This window comes from Benincasa hispida, chromosome 4 (genome assembly GCF_009727055.1).
Source record: "Benincasa hispida cultivar B227 chromosome 4, ASM972705v1, whole genome shotgun sequence".
NCBI classification, from domain to species: Eukaryota; Viridiplantae; Streptophyta; class Magnoliopsida; order Cucurbitales; family Cucurbitaceae; genus Benincasa; species Benincasa hispida.
Genome location: NC_052352.1, coordinates 1,377,902 through 1,394,070, shown reverse-complemented (window position 1 = coordinate 1,394,070; position 16,169 = coordinate 1,377,902). Strand labels below are relative to the sequence as shown.

The 16,169-nt window shown below is 28.6% G+C and overlaps 1 protein-coding gene across 1 annotated transcript; it reads right to left on the bottom strand.

The window, feature by feature from the left end:
* Nucleotides 1–10,191: 10,191 nt before the first annotated feature.
* On the bottom strand, nucleotides 10,192–12,208 carry LOC120075901 (probable WRKY transcription factor 40). The gene is made up of 3 exons (XM_039029642.1): nucleotides 11,681–12,208; nucleotides 11,453–11,569; nucleotides 10,192–10,718 (listed from the first exon to the last, which is right to left on the bottom strand). Exons 1-3 carry the CDS (start codon nucleotides 12,116–12,118, stop codon nucleotides 10,323–10,325), a joined length of 951 nt encoding a protein of 316 aa, XP_038885570.1. The 5' UTR covers nucleotides 12,119–12,208; the 3' UTR covers nucleotides 10,192–10,322.
* Nucleotides 12,209–16,169: the final 3,961 nt, after the last annotated feature.

Here is a 16,169-nt window from a genome sequence, read left to right as displayed (position 1 = left end):
CACTTTGATTGCCTTTATAGAGGGATTACAACTGTGTCAAGTCACTTTCGTTTGAAAGTTATGAAAGTTGGGGGAAAGTGATCTGCATTATTCCATTTTAAAATTTAGCATATGCTTGATTTATTGATAATCTTCTTCCTCTTTATTATATTTTTTCAAATCTCTCTAATCTTCCTTCGTTTTGTAACGAAAGGTAATTGTTTCTCCTGAGGCTGGATATGGTCAAAAGAGAATGAATGAAATCCCAGTAAGTCCCTAACTTTTGTAGATATTTTTTTAAGTTTCGAGTATGATATTTTTCCATTGCATAAAGTAAGCCAATCATGTACATTTTTCCTTGTGCGTGACATCTTATCATTTTTGTATCGTAACACTTATTTCTATATTTTGAAATTTGATGTTATTGCCTTTTATTCTATTTTGCAGGTTGACTTGCTTAAACAATGCTTGTCTGATCCTCAGTTCTCGATCTTTAGACTTCAAAACTCAATTTATAGATTAAATAATGTACTTTGTTGAGAGGTTACTTATTAAACAATTTGTCACTTTTGTATTTGTTGAAAGTTGAGTTTTGTATACAAAAGCAAATAGTTGAGATTTTATTTTGTGCATGTACATGTGAAAGAGAAATATTGTTGTAATTTCACTGCTACAAAATGGACCTTACTTGACACTTGTAAATTTTAATTACTTGACGTTTCTTTGGAAAAAAAACATCAAGTAATGTGATTTTGGACAAGAAAATGTCAAGTAAAAGGGTTAAAAAGCAGAGATTGATGGAATATTTCGGATATTTTCATGCGAACCTTTACTTGACACGGTTTTCGTGTCGAGTAATATAAGGTCTTGCTTGACACGTTTTTCGCATCAAGTATAGTAAGACCTTAATAATATAAGGTCTTACTTGACATATTTTTCGTGTCAAGTAAAATATAAAAATAATGTTTTTTTAATCTTTACTTTTTTTGTTTCCCTCCCTCCCCTATTTTCATTTTTCTCTCAAATTTGGTTTCCCTCCTATCAAAATTATCAAATAAATTATTATTTTAAACAAGTAAAATGGTTAAATGCCCTAGTAAATTATTATTATTTTATTTTCCTTTTATTTTTTTCTTTCCTTTTTCTTTCTTTTTTTCTCTTCTTCTTTCTCTTCCCCTTCCCTTCTTCTTCCAACCGCAAGACCCCCTATCTCCACCTCTCTCTCGCGCCTTTCCCTCTTTGCAACCTAACCGTTCGCCAACTCTTAGCCACCAGGTGTTGCAACGTTTGCCGGATCTGAAGCCGCTCGCCGCAGCTCTGTTCGTTGTTGTACTGTCGCTCGACTCCCAACCGTTCGCCTAGCTATCCGCCACCGTTCGACCTCCCTCTAATGAAATGCATTACAAGATTATTTTCTCTCTTTCAACAAGGTACAGTGTAGACCCATTCCTTTTGGGCTTAATTGTAAACCCTCAGATCTATTTTATTGATTATTTGTGCTTAAGTCTATATGATTATAAGTTAATGATGTTGGGTTAGTTGAAATAATATGAAGGAATGAAAATATATGAAAGGATAATAGGAAGGAAAAATGTTTTAAGTATGGGATGTTAAGCTCTTGGGTGAGATTGAGGTCGCCTAGCTGTCCGTCGTCATTCGACTCGCCTCCGTTTTGTCTGTCTCATATACGGACTGTTGCAGTCGACGACTTCCTTCGGGTTACGTTTAACCAACCATCTGACGACCGCTTCTCAGATATGGCCGACGCCCATCAGTCTTTTCGTTGTCGGACGCTGTCGCTGGGGTTTTCGCTGGATCTTGAGTTTTGGTGTAAGTTTTTGGGCTTGAAAATTTACCCATTTAAATTTTTGCCCAATAGTTATTTAACCCATAAATTTTGGATGATGGATTCAGGAATTTGAGGATATTAAACCGCAATCCAATAGTGTTTGAGGTTCGATTTTGGGATTTTGGGTTAAATTTAATTTGCCCTTAGGTTTTGGGGCCTGAACTTGAATTCTTGGAAGGAGTTGTGTAAGCAAAAGTTTGTTGTCCAGTTGTTTTAGTGATCGACTTTGGAAGTTGGAGTTGAGATCTTGATGTGTTTTGGATCAAACCACTACTGGGTAAGGTGCGTCGTTAATTTTTTGGGTAAGGGGTCACAGTTAGTCTCATGTTCTATTTTATTTAATTTATGCATTAAGGTTACAACTATTAGTTATGATAATTTTTAATTTGTTTAATTTGTACTATTATATTTATATCATAGGAGAAGGAAGTTGTTAGTGCATCAACCACACATGAGGAAGGGAAGAAGGTGAAGGAGATGGAAGCTATTAGTGTACAGTCGATCTTGAAGGTGAATTGTATTATGAGGTAAATTTATGAGGTATATTTACTATTAGTTACTTATAAAATTATAACTTGGTTGTTTTAGGAGAAAGTTTTAGAGAATGCGGGAAAGGATGAGGAAGTAATTGCTATTAGTGTACCATTGATCTTGAAGGTGAATTGTATAAGTCTCATGTTCTTCTATCTTATTTAGGATTGAATATGTGACCGAGTTTTGTAGAATGCAAAAGGTGAAGACTTTATCAATGGTGGCTTATATCACGTAAGTAAATGTTATTTGTTTATGATATATTATCACTTTATTATTTAGTAGTAAGTTAATGTGTTCGATCTATTATTGTAGGTACCTATACTCGTTCATTAGTTATTGCTCCTTATAATCCCGGGTAAGTATAATTAGTTATACTCATGTTCAGAACCTTATACTCATGTTCTATCTTTTCCTGTTTTGTTTCAATGTAGAATTGTGTTGGGATCATTGTACTTGAAAGCTCCTTGTACTCATGTTCAACCTTTTCCTGTTTTTTTCCAATATAGAATTGTGTTCGGATCATTGTACTTGAAAGCTTCTTATACTCATGTTCTACCTTAATGTAATGAGCTACATTCATGTAAATAGTAAATAAATATATATATATTTCACTTTCTATGTTTTATAGATTGATACGAGGAGCTCGTACTTGCAACTTGAATTGGATGAAGTACGCGTGGAATGAGTTGAATATTTAGGTCGCTATATCTGATAGACTTCCTATAAATTGTGTATGTGGCTACATGGGAATGCCCAAAACTTTTTTGTATAAATGTTATGTTCAGCCATTATAGGTTATATACTTCAAAGAAATGTATAGTGGAAGATAGAATTTTAGTCTTTTGATTTTTAGAATACATAGCACATATAGATTGGTCTTACAATTTTGGAATTATCATATATTGGGGTGGGTTGATAGAGTATACACTGTGATTGGTCTTGTACATTTTGGAATCGTTCATATAGACATGAGTAATAAAAGAATGAATTGTTTATTTTAGTATTCTGAATTGTTACGTTGGATATATTGGACTGATATGTATACTTGAAATATGTACAACTGTTTATTTTAGTTGATGAAATTATCTTATTGAAACAAATGTAATGCAGAAAATGAAAAATGAAAATTAAATTCGAATGTTTAATTTGGAAAAAAAAAGTATAGATGACATTGGAAATGTTCAAGAATTAGATTTCTTGACCCTTATTTCGTGTCAAGATAAAAATATATTTGACGAATAAAAAATGTCAAGAGTAATCACAATAATAAGTTTCAAGAATTAATACACTTGACATGTCATCAATGTCAAGTGTATTATATTTCTTGATACGGAAATTGTGTCAAGAACTATTTCTCTTGACGCTTTTACAGTATCAAGTTATAACATTATACTTGACAGTCGAATAGACGACGCTTTTATTAGCGTCAAATATACCTCTACTTGATATTGGAAAAACGTCAAGTAATCTAATTTCTGTAGTAGTGTTTGAACATATGAAATTTTTAGCGAATATATTGAGTTGATAGATCTTAAATGTATAATGTTTATTTAGTTGATGTAATTATATTGTTGGAATACAAGGCAAAAAATGAGAATATCAATTGGGGCATTTAATTTGGAAAAAAAAAACATACACTTGACAAATAAAAAACATCAAGAGTTATCATATATGATACGTAATCAATGTCAAGAATCAATAAACTTGACATACCACCAATGCCAAGTGTATTATCATTCTTGACACGAAAATTATATCAAGAAACATTTGTCATGACGTTTTTTCGGAATCAAGTTATCACATTATACTTGACAGTCGAATACTTGACGTTTTTATAAGCGTCAGGTATACCTTTTACTTGACATTAGAAAAAAGTCACGTAATCCAATTTCTGTAGTAGTATCAGAGGATGAAATACTAAGGATTGAACCACATCGTATCAAATCAACACAAACACAAGTTTAACTCCATGAAGCAAGTTTCTCTGGAAACCTCATGCGAACAATAATAAAAAAATATCCTCAAAACTATTCATTTTATTTCCGAAATACCCATAAAATTTGAAAAGTTTTATCAATACCTTTATAGTTTACCAAGTTCAAAAATACATTTAGAAGAAAAAAATTATTTCTTTTAACTCTTTAGGTAAAGAATAAAGGAGGGGAAGACCCAAGGTGGGTACGAGAAAGAAAAGGTCAAAGTCATGGTTTCATGGTTACTTAAAATTCCAGTCAATGGTCGTCCACGTCAATCGTAGCATTGATGTACTTTATTAAAGTTACAAACATATCCAAACCATGCACCAATCAAAATTCGTTCCCGCTTCCTTCGTGAAAATTAATGTTTTCGATTGTATTAGCTTAGGGTTTGTTCGTATGTGTTTTTTTCTTCTTAGCAAAATATACATGAAAATCTGTTCTCTTCTTGTTATTCTTAATTTCTTTCTTTAATCTTTTAAATTTCTTTATTCTAATGTTTAAATTTCGTTAATATTTGTTATTAAAAATTTGATTAACCATTACATTATTGTTTTATTTAATACATTAAAAACATTAATAAGTCGGCTAATTAGATATGGTTATTTCATATATAAGTTTCACCTTAATTATGCAACCTCAAAATTCAACTCATCTATCAACTAAACCTAATTATTTCCAAGTGGATAAATTTAAGTTGGTTTCTCTACATGTCTAAGTATGTCAATAAAATAATAATTTACTGAGACATATAAAGATTAAGGAACTTAACTGTGAATATGCAATGCATTTAGGATAAATTTAAGTATTTTAAAAAATCGAAGACTAAATTAAAAATTACCTGAAAGATTAGGGATTATATGGTATATTTAGCTTTTTTTTTCCTTAAAAAATATTAATCGTGTGAATTTTCAATGCATTAAAGTTAAATTTGGACATTTTAAAAGATCGAGGACTAAATTAAAAATTACCTAGAAGATTAGGGACCATGTGGCATAATTAATTTTTTCTTTAAAAAATATTTATTGAATTGATAAGTTACATACAATAATCAGAATGAATAAAATAATAAAAATTGTAAAAAAAAAAATGAAAACAACTAAAATTACCAAAATATTTTATTGACATATTTGAAAAAAAAAATATATATATATATATATATATATATATAAAGTTGATAAATCATAATTGGCGAAAAAGAGAAAGCAAGTGGATGATGGAGAGATTAGGGAGAAAACTTGTACGTAGTGAAAGAAACTTTCAAGAGAAAATGTATGTGAAACGAGAGAGGTTAGCCAAAGAAATTGTAGGTATAGAAAGAGATTGGCAAGAGAAAGGGTCAATGAAAACATAGATTAATAAGAAAAATTATACAAGCATAGAGAAGTTAATAAGATAAATTGTATAATAGAAATAACTTAAAAGAGCCACCGTGTAATAACTAAGAAGTGTTATAAGTGAAATTTAACATAAGAAATAGATCTACAACTATTGGAGGACAAGAAAAAATAGGTTCAAAATGGAAGTGGAACTATTGGACCAATCGATCCGACCTATTGGTTGATCATCTCATCAGTTCAATAATCCGATGAGAAAATTTATAGTACTACGAAATTTTCCATATTACTTCCATTCATTACATGCCACAAAAATAGTATTTAAAAATTATGTGAGTTCCACGAAATAAATGAATCATTTAATGATGTGTCAAATGATGAATGAAGTTAGTATGTACTACGATAGTATTAGATTTTTTTTTTCTATAATCCGAGAGTTTTCGTTGATTTTTCCAAATTAAAAAGATGATTTCATGATACTTATGCAAAAATATAAATTCTAGAATCAATCAATTAAAAATAAAGATAAAATTGAGGCCATGAAAATTCTAAGCACATTGACTAAAATAATAACTTAATCCAAAATGAGATATAAATAGAGAATCTTTAACTAGATTAATAGGATTTATCTAATGGAGAAATTCAAAAGTCTTTTTTCCATTATTTGTTTTCATAAAATATCCACGTCATTATCACGTGACCCCAACTAAAATAAGATGTTTTTATTTAAGTACTTAGATATATAGAAACGTTCTCATATTAAATATTTAAAATTTGAATGCTTAAGTTTTAAATATTTGTAATAATTAATGTAATAAGATAATTAATATATGCAAGTTAAATATTTGAATATGATTCAATAATTTATATATAAAAATTAAAAGTAAATAATTGCTTAACTAAATATAAGAGGTTAATTAATTCAACATCAATTAATTTATTTTTATGTTAATTAATTATTTAATTAATAATATAAAAAATAAATAAATAATTTTTAATTAAACATAATTAAATTAATGATTAAAAATAATTACATTAATAAATTAATTAATTAGAACATTGATAATTAACGATAATAATTCATATTAAATAGTTAAGATAGTGATGAATACTTGATATTAATTTATTAATTAATTAAACTATATTTTTACAATTTATCTCCTAGGGTATTAAAAAGATCCATGTCAGATGGGTTTTAAAGTTACATAAATAATAATATTATAGGTTTTAAAAAGTAAAATTCTGTGAAATAAATAAGAATATTAAATGTCTTTTTGAAATTTCATAAAAAAAAAAAAACTTGTGAAACAAAGAGGTCTTAAAAGAAGCATTTATGAATTGATCAAAGACCATAAAATATAATAATATATTATTTGATGAGGTGTAAAAAATAATATTGAGTAGAAAATTAGGTGGGTTTTTTTTCTTTTTTTCTGTGTTTCTTTCCAAAGTGAGGAGTGGGTTTCATGAAAAAGTTGAAAAAGTGGTGGACTTATTTCTAAAATTCCTTTTTATTTGGAGTATGTGATGAATAATAAGGATAAGGCATACGCGCTACACATGTTTTAGTTACAAGATTCCTTCAAGGGAATTGTTTTCACACACACTTTCGAATTAAATTTTGATTTTTTTTAGTTACACTTTGTAACTGATAATTGGTGACTTTTTTTTAAAAAAAAAATTAATATGAAAGAGATTTGAATATATATATTTTTATGATGTGAGTTGACCTATATTCGTATTCACAATTACAAATTTATATTCGTATTCACAACTATAAATTTAAACTTTTGTCGTCGTATGTTTGTGTTTAGAAATTTTGTATATAGTTACAAGATTCCTTCAAAGGCATTGTTTCACACATACTTTTGAAAACATTTGGATTTATTTAGTTTGAAATTGGAAATTGAAATTTGTATGTACCTGTTACAACTTTCATATGTAATCACTTTTGCTTCTTTATTTTTCTAACCCATTGAGTGTCATTTGAGTTATATCAAAGCTTGCGTCAAGAATTTGTTTTTAGTCTTTCCTATTAACTTTTGAGCTTAGTTATTTAGATTAAGAAAAACATAAGTTAAAACCATTTCAAAAATCAACTATTTAATTTGGTGCCTATCCCCACAAATTTTTTTTTTTTATATACAAAATTCATAAATTAAAATAAAATCTCACCCAAATATATAAAACATATAGGGTTATTTGTGACTTTGAGTTGATTATTATAGTTAGTGGTTTATAATAAGTGGTTTGCCTGTGTTTTAGATGCAAACTATTTTATCTAGCTAGGTCAGTGTTTTGAGAAGCAAACTGTTTTAGTTTGGATTACAAATGAGGAGATGGGATAGTTACAAAATAATAAACGTGGTAGACAATGAGGGTTTTCGAATTATTTTATGTAGCTAAGTATAGATTATAATAGTTGAAAACTTCAACTGTTAAAATAGGAGACCGAAACATTGAATGGGCTATCACACCCAGGACAAGTCGGGGCTCAAATGTCCTCATAGTTCATTGTACTAAAAAAGAACATATATTTCATGAAATAATGTTGGAGATATGTAATTACGTAGATGTTATGAGGAAAATAAATTTATAAATCGAACATAGACTTGAACTTATAAGCCACTCTGAATATTGTTCAATTATTGAAGATATATGGTTCTCAAATCACACGTGTTTGAATATGTTGGATCTAGTTTATATAAATATAATTTGGAAAACTTTAATAAGGACATGGTCCAAAAGAGTGAATGTGAAGACGTTCATTGATAGGTCAAATTGCACCAAAAATCATATATGGAGAAGATTTCGTGAAAATGGATGATTTCTTCAACAGGAAGTCATGAGGAACTTTCTTAACAAGACAATAATGGGGATAAAATGAAGACTGGTCTCAATATACCCAATTATTTCGTGGTGATTAAGAAACAATAAAAATTCTAAAATTCTAAAATTCTAAAATAAAATTAATTCCATAGACCAAGACTTCCTCTTTATTTCGATAATTTGACATTGATTATAATGTGACAGATTTATTAACTTTCAGTCGGCTGCATCTCACAATGTTATGAACACAAATGTACGTGTTTCTTTTAATTAACATTATTATTCCTTCCTAATTCAATTATTTTTCTTATTTATTTATTTTTATTTTGTCAAATTTTCCGGCGCTGAGTCGGTCTCTATCCTTACGCGGCGGTCACTGTCCGACGCCGGCCGACACCCTCCGTGATGAATATTATTCATTATTCTCACTGTTCCCACTGGTCACTGCTCAGTAGCTTCTCTCTAATTTTGCCCTATTAATCTTATCTGTCCTTTTGATATTATTCGTCAACTTTTCAATGGAACTAAAAGCTTCTTTGGATTACATTGTCAATGCCACTTTTCTTCCTCTTTGCCTTTTCCACTTGATAATATCCTCCTTTCTTTTACTTCTTGCTTCATATGCTAAAATGTTGGAGATAATTTCCTACTCTATTATCGGAAACAAACTAGAAAATAACTGACAAAAAAAAAAAATAAAAGAAAAAAACAAAAGTTTATGTAAAAACCTCAAAATTTGAGGAAAACCTACGACCTACCGAAAAGAAATTTAATAATGTAAGATATTGTTATACACTCGTGTTTCTAACTAGGACAATTTGAAATCAAATCCACAGTCTCCTTTGATGTTGGGAAAAACCTCCCATTATACTATTGTAAGAATAAACCGGAAAATAACATATATATTAAGAAAAAGCGATAAATCTAGGAACACAAGTGGTAAAACTTTATACCGAAGAAAAACCATGGACCAAAAATAAATTTACAATCACACAAAAATTTTAAGCATTATATCACAAATACAATGGGTCTCGTTTCCCGTTCCCGCCCCAATTAGCTTTTACGTATTTATTTAGTATAGTTATCTAATGTTATGTTATTATTATTATTATATAAATATTACATTTAAATTTCAAATTTGATTATTTATTGGAAAATATAATGAATATGTTTAAATTTAGATTATATATGTGAATAATTTGATTTATATTTATTTCTTTCTACTAAAAAATTAATTAGCTTTTTTAGGTCAAAATTTGAGTATAACTTCAAATTACCGTATAAAACTAACTATAATAAACAATTTAGTGATAAAGTTAATTATTTAATTAAAATTTGCTCACATAATTGGCTTTTACAAAAAAAAAAAAAGTAACGGGGACTCCCGCCCCGATCTCCATGGGAAATTTCACGAGAATGGAGAATGAAATGGGGAACAGGGACGGGGATGGTGAATGGCATCCCTGCCCCTGTCCCGTAGACATCTCTAGAGACAAGTACACTTCAATTTTAAATCATTACTTCTTGAAACCTTTTCCATTTAGGATAGAATCATATCTATTTTTCTTAATCTAATGTTCATAAACATATCATTATTATTGTTTCTCATCATATATATTGAAAGGACCGAAATTTACTGAGGTGTTTAAACTAATTAATGAAATTTATATCATGGTTTCATAATCACTTAAACACAAAATAAAAGAAAAATATTATTAGATGGTACATCATAAAAAATGCGTCCATAATATACATCCACTAAATAAACTACACGGAGAGGATGTTGAGTACAAAATGAAGAATATAATATTATGATCATCACCAGATTTCTTTATCTACTATATTTCCAGTAATGGCAGTGGCAAGGGCTCTTGTGAAATTTGGGTCTCTGGTCAAGAAGGTAGCCATTTGTTGAACTAGAAGCTTTTGGGTTGAAGAAGATGAAGGTGAAGATGAGGGTGTTTCAGGTGGTGGAAGTGAGTCAGTGGTTGATTGGGATTTGTTTAAGTAATCGTAAGTTACAACAGAAGGCCTTAATGATGGAGATTTGATAGAGGAAGAAGGTGATGATGAAATACCACAAGAATCAAGGTTTGAACTTAAATTAATTGGCCCAATTAATTGATACTCAATTCCTGAGTTGGGTTTTTCATGGTTGTGCTCTCCTTCATATGTAGCTACTAAATAAGATGGATCTTCAACACTTCTTTGTACCTATAATATTGCCCCCAACAAAAGAAACACAAAAGATTATTATATTTATACGTAAAAAGAGAAAAATAGGAGTAATTGATTGTAAAATGATGAATGCAAATTATGATTTATGTTTAATTGAAAAAAAAAAAAGAAAGAAAGAAAGAAAGAGATGAATGAGATAAAAAAAACAATGCTTTCTCCCTCTTGACTCATCTGGAGTTTGCATAAAAAATTGGATTAAAATGATCGAATTTGACAGACTTTCATGGCATTTAGATCGAGGTCAAGTAATCTTGTCATATTATAATTTTCCTTTTTTCGATTACCATCCAAGATTTGAAAACGAAAAAGAAAGTATTTTTTTTTTTTTTTTTTTTTTTTTGGATATTAAGTAAGAATTGAAATGTTTGCATAGAAAAAAATAAAAATGATTAATAAAGATAATGAAAAAACAAAACCAAAGAGAGCACTATAATTTTAAAATTTTGAAATTTAAATTTGTAAACTCAATTTTCATCTATAAATGGTGACGAAACAACATAAAATTTTCAAAGAGAGAAATAGTAATTAAGATGCAATAATAGATATGATGAGTTTATTATTGGTTTAGAAAAAAAAGAGTGCATTACAATTACACTTTTGGTATGGAAAGAAGCGTAAACAAAATTGAATACGGTGTGTAGAAGAAAATAGTTGAAAAATTAAATAAAACGAAGAAAATAAAGAAAGGGAAGAAATTTCGAGGAAATTACCTTTCTCTTTACCGGACAGCTAGGGGCAAATGAACATTTATAGTAAGCTCTTGGAGATGGATTGTCTTTAGTCACCTTTTGACCATATTTCCTCCATTGATATCCATCCTTCACAACCTACAAATTCATTTACTTCAAAATCTCCATCAATCTTGTAAAAAAATAAAATAGAATGGTAACATTGGAATAAGCATGAAACAAAAAATGTATGGATTAATCATAACTTACCAGGGTGGAATCGGAAACAGGCGTGGGAACAAGAACTCTCATAACTTTGGATTTAGTGTTTTGTGTAGGCCTTTTGTTGTAACAGGAATCATTATCGTCGCTACAGCAACCACAATATTGATCGGATCCGCTCCGATTGGAGTTGCAATAACTATTATCGCACCTTATAGCTTTTCGTTTTCTGGAGTTCATCATCAAATCGATTACCTGATTTTGAAGAAGGCTATAATTCTCAACCACCAGGCCTAGCATCTGATTCAGTTTCTGATTCTCCGAACTTATCCAATTCAATTTTTCGGCAAGAATGGCTGGAGCCTGATCTTGTTTGACTGGAGAAGGAGTGCTGTGATGAGTGGGCGGAGATTCGTCGGCGGTGTACGGTGCAGGATTCAAATTAAGGTCGAGAGATGTATCGATGATGGCAGTTGAGGGTTTCATTTTTGTTTTTATTTTTCTAGAAGAAATAAATTATAATTGAATTGAAGTGGAGAGGAATTTGGGGAACATAAAAATTCTTGGAGTCCATAACTGCAAACCCGGTTCTCTTTTATATACCAATTCCATTCTGGAAATTATTTGGAAAATCAATTAAGATGACGTCACTATATACGGACCCTTTTTTAGGACCAAATTCAATTATTTTTAAGTACAATAATTACATAAATAGGAGATTAAATCTCTCTTAAACCTCTTCTCTGTCTCGTGTTGTATAAATAAATTCATATATGATAATTGTTGAATCCAACCCTCCAAATACGAATCCAAATCTAAATGAGTATTTATCAATCTTCAAATTTAAAAGTTTGATTTTTCTACTCGACATATTTATTTAAAAATATACACAACATAATATATCAAATTTATAAATTTACCTAAAAGTCAATCCATGATTACCATATAAAAATCGTGCAAAAGAATTACCATTTAGAAACGAAATTTCGTTTTGCTAGCATGAAAAACAATAATTAGAAAAGGTTTATGAAAAATATATTTTTGACAAATACCTTTTTTTTTTTTTTTTTTACCGCCTATCCAATCGTATGCTTAAAAGAATTTTGATATTTAAATTCAAAACCCTATATATATATTGAAATTTCCACTTTCTCGCATTTTCTATCTTGACTTTTGACTAGGTGTTTTTTGTATACGATATCGGAATAGTAATTTTATAATTATTGTATATATTTATTTTATTTTAAATTTATTTATGATATTCCTAATTCTTTTTAAAAAATTATTTACTAATATTATACACTATAAAAGTCTATCTATAATCTACCACACTCTATCATAGATAGGTGAAATTTTACTATATCATATAAATATTTTGATTATTTTATTATATTTAAAATTAACTTTTTTTTTTCCAGTTAAATTGTCCGAGTACCTAAACATTAGTCTAATGACAGTCCATTTTGGATAAAAATAAATTTCTTTAATGAAATTAAAAATCGATAGATAAAAGAATACTGTGAGAAAGATAAAAGAAATGAGACTTTTCTATTTTTCCGTATCAACATTTTCTTCTTCAAATGATGACATAAACTTAATGACGTAGGCTGATGACGTGTTTGTAATAATAGAAAACAGAACTTCGCCCAAAGAAAGTTGTTCAAGTTAGATTGCAATTTTAGCAATCAATCCAACTTCTTTATTTCATATCTTAAGTTGTTAAGTAATGGATGAACTCAAAAACTTAAATTAATAGATAAAGATAAATTTAATTAGAAAATCTAGATCTATGAGAATAGTTATACTTTCATTCGAAAAAATAACAAAATACGAGATTGTTTTAAATTATAGTAAAATGGCTCCTTGCATGTGAGACATTTTTTTTTATTAATCCTAAAATATGCTATATCCCGTATTAAATCGTAATTATATTTTGACCTTTCTATATTATAGCCTAAAAAATCTCTCCTATTTATTTGAATCTGGACAGAAGATCAAATCTTTCTTTCTTTTTCAAATCTTAATTTCTATATCAAATTTCATATTATTTCATTTTCTCCTCTTCTATATATTTATTTTGTTTCTTCTTTTTGGATATCTCAAATTATCAAAACATCAATGTGATAACACTCTCAATTTGGTTTCTTTTTCGGGTTATTACCTAAATTATTCTTCAATTCTTTGTGGAAGAAATGATTTTCTTGGATTCTTGGAGGGAATCATGATATATTTTCAGACTCGGGCTTATTCTTTGTCAATTATTTTCTAAAAAAAGAAACTTCCCATAATGAGAAGTATTTGGTTTTCTTAATGGACTTCTGCAAATTAGGATTAGAGTTGTTGTTGTTGCGACTCTTTAATTGTATGGCACCTGGGTATTGTATCACACATTGAACTCATTTTCCTGACCATGGAGAGATTTAGAGGAAGCAACATGTCTTTATAGACAAGCTCATCGGTGGGACATAGCATGATGGACGTTTGACGAAGTGAAAAGAGATTGTGAATTCAAAATCAGAAGACGAAGAAGAAGAGAAATAATTAATGAATAATTATTTTTTATTCTCAACAATTTCAGTTCCTTATTTTACAGAATTATCAATTATTCAGTTAGTAGTCACTATTTGCTTTTCTGTTGTTCATCAATTTTTCTTCAACAACATATTAAAATTAAAATATAATTAATTAATGTTATCACACAATTTTCAAAGGGGTCTTTTTAAATATTTAAAAATATTTACACTTTAACAAAAAATTTCAAAAGTACAAAAACATTTTTGAAACTTTTGCTATAAAGTCTAAATATTTTAGATTTTTCTATTTATAAGAATTTCCCTTTTTCAAACTTAAGAGAATACAACATATTAAAAATAGAATGTAATTAACTAACGAACATCACACAATTTTCAAACTTCAAATAATCATCGATTACAATGTAATACCATTTTAATAAATGTTTATTAAAGAAAAGGAAAATTGGATTGCATAATATCTTTTTGTGTTCCATTTGTAAATTTAGTAAAAAGAACTTCAGAATATTGGTAAAAGAACGAACTAATTTGCACATGATGATGCCTTTCTTTTACCCTGAAATGTCCAACATTATATATATTTTCGATGTCATTAAATATTGATATTCAAGGATTTGAGGCAAACCTCAATATTTTGAATTTGAAATTCTTTTAAAATCTTGTTAAAAAAAAAAAAAACTTTTAAAATCACATATCTTCATCTAAAAATCAAATCTCACCTCTTTCTTTAAAATTTCATATCTTTATCTTTTTTTAATTTTTTTCCTTTATTTTTTGATATTTTTTTTTATCTCATTTCGATTTTAAAATCTCATATCTTTCAATCTCTGTCTCTAGCTCAACCTTCACACCATATCTTAAACTACTATTGGTAAGTTTCTGTTCTCCTCTTGTTTCTTTCTCATACCGATCCCATTCTCCAACTTTTGCTGTGTTGTAGCAGATCTCACCTTTCTTATCAACAACTTTTGTTGTGTTGAAGAGCTCATGACAGATGAAAAATAAGATCATTGTAAGAGTTTGAACACAGGATCTCCTAGACCATCTATTTTGATACATCTTAAATCACCTATTGATAATCGAAAGCAATACCAATTTACAATATACCTTTCCATTAGCATAATTTTAAAAATTGATGAATTAAAATAAAATGTTTGAAAATCTAGACATCAAAATAAAATAGATATAAAAGTCAAGAGATTAAAATAATTTATAATTGAAATTCTTTAAAATTTACACCAGTACCTGATTTGAATTTTGATTAGATTTATATGACATTTTAACTCTAATTAAATCCATCCAATGCCTGACCTATCAAATCGACACGTGGCTAAACCTAGTTACATAAACAAGATATAATAATAATAGTGATAATAATTTCAAAAGATTATCCGTTTGGCACGTGTCCTGCCCAAGTACTTATTATACTTATGATCGAGTTTTTTTTTGTTTCGTGTCCTAACTTTTAAAGCTTCAATTTCTATCTTTAATGTATTAAAACATTTTTTAAAAGGAATATTAAAACCTTTTTTTTAATTTGATCAAATAGGCACAATACTCATTATCAGATTTAAAACTAAATACTCACTATCAAATTTAAAACTAACCCATTAAATATTGTTCACCTTATAACTTATACTGACATTCTAGTGGATTGGTTTTTTAATAGAATATGGAGTGAAAGATTGAACAAAAAAAAAAAATCTCATAATACACACATATTTTATATTGTTCGCTCGAGATTTTAATAGAAATTTATTTCATGGAACTTGAACTTTGTATTGTATTAATTTTGTGGAAAATGAGTACAATCTCACATAGTATTTTGATACTTTCAAAATAAACTATAATCTTCTTGTTGATCTTCTTGAATATCGGCTTTTGAACTTATTGTTCTTCTTGAATATCGGTCTTTGGGCTTGTTGATCTTCTTGGAGGACCAACTTTTTGGCTTGTTGATCTTTTTGAAGGACCAGCCTTTGGGTTTGTTGATCTTTTTGAAGGAC

Excerpts from the sequence above, each read along its gene's own strand:
- LOC120075901 (XM_039029642.1), bottom strand. The coding sequence starts at position 12,118 with ATGAAACCCTCAACTGCCATCATCGATACATCTCTCGACCTTAATTTG. Across the intron at positions 11,570-11,680 it reads CTGTTTCCGATTCCACCCTG|GTTGTGAAGGATGGATATCA; the intron begins GTAAGTTATGAT and ends ATGAATTTGTAG. Across the intron at positions 10,719-11,452 it reads GCTGTCCGGTAAAGAGAAAG|GTACAAAGAAGTGTTGAAGA; the intron begins GTAATTTCCTCG and ends GCAATATTATAG.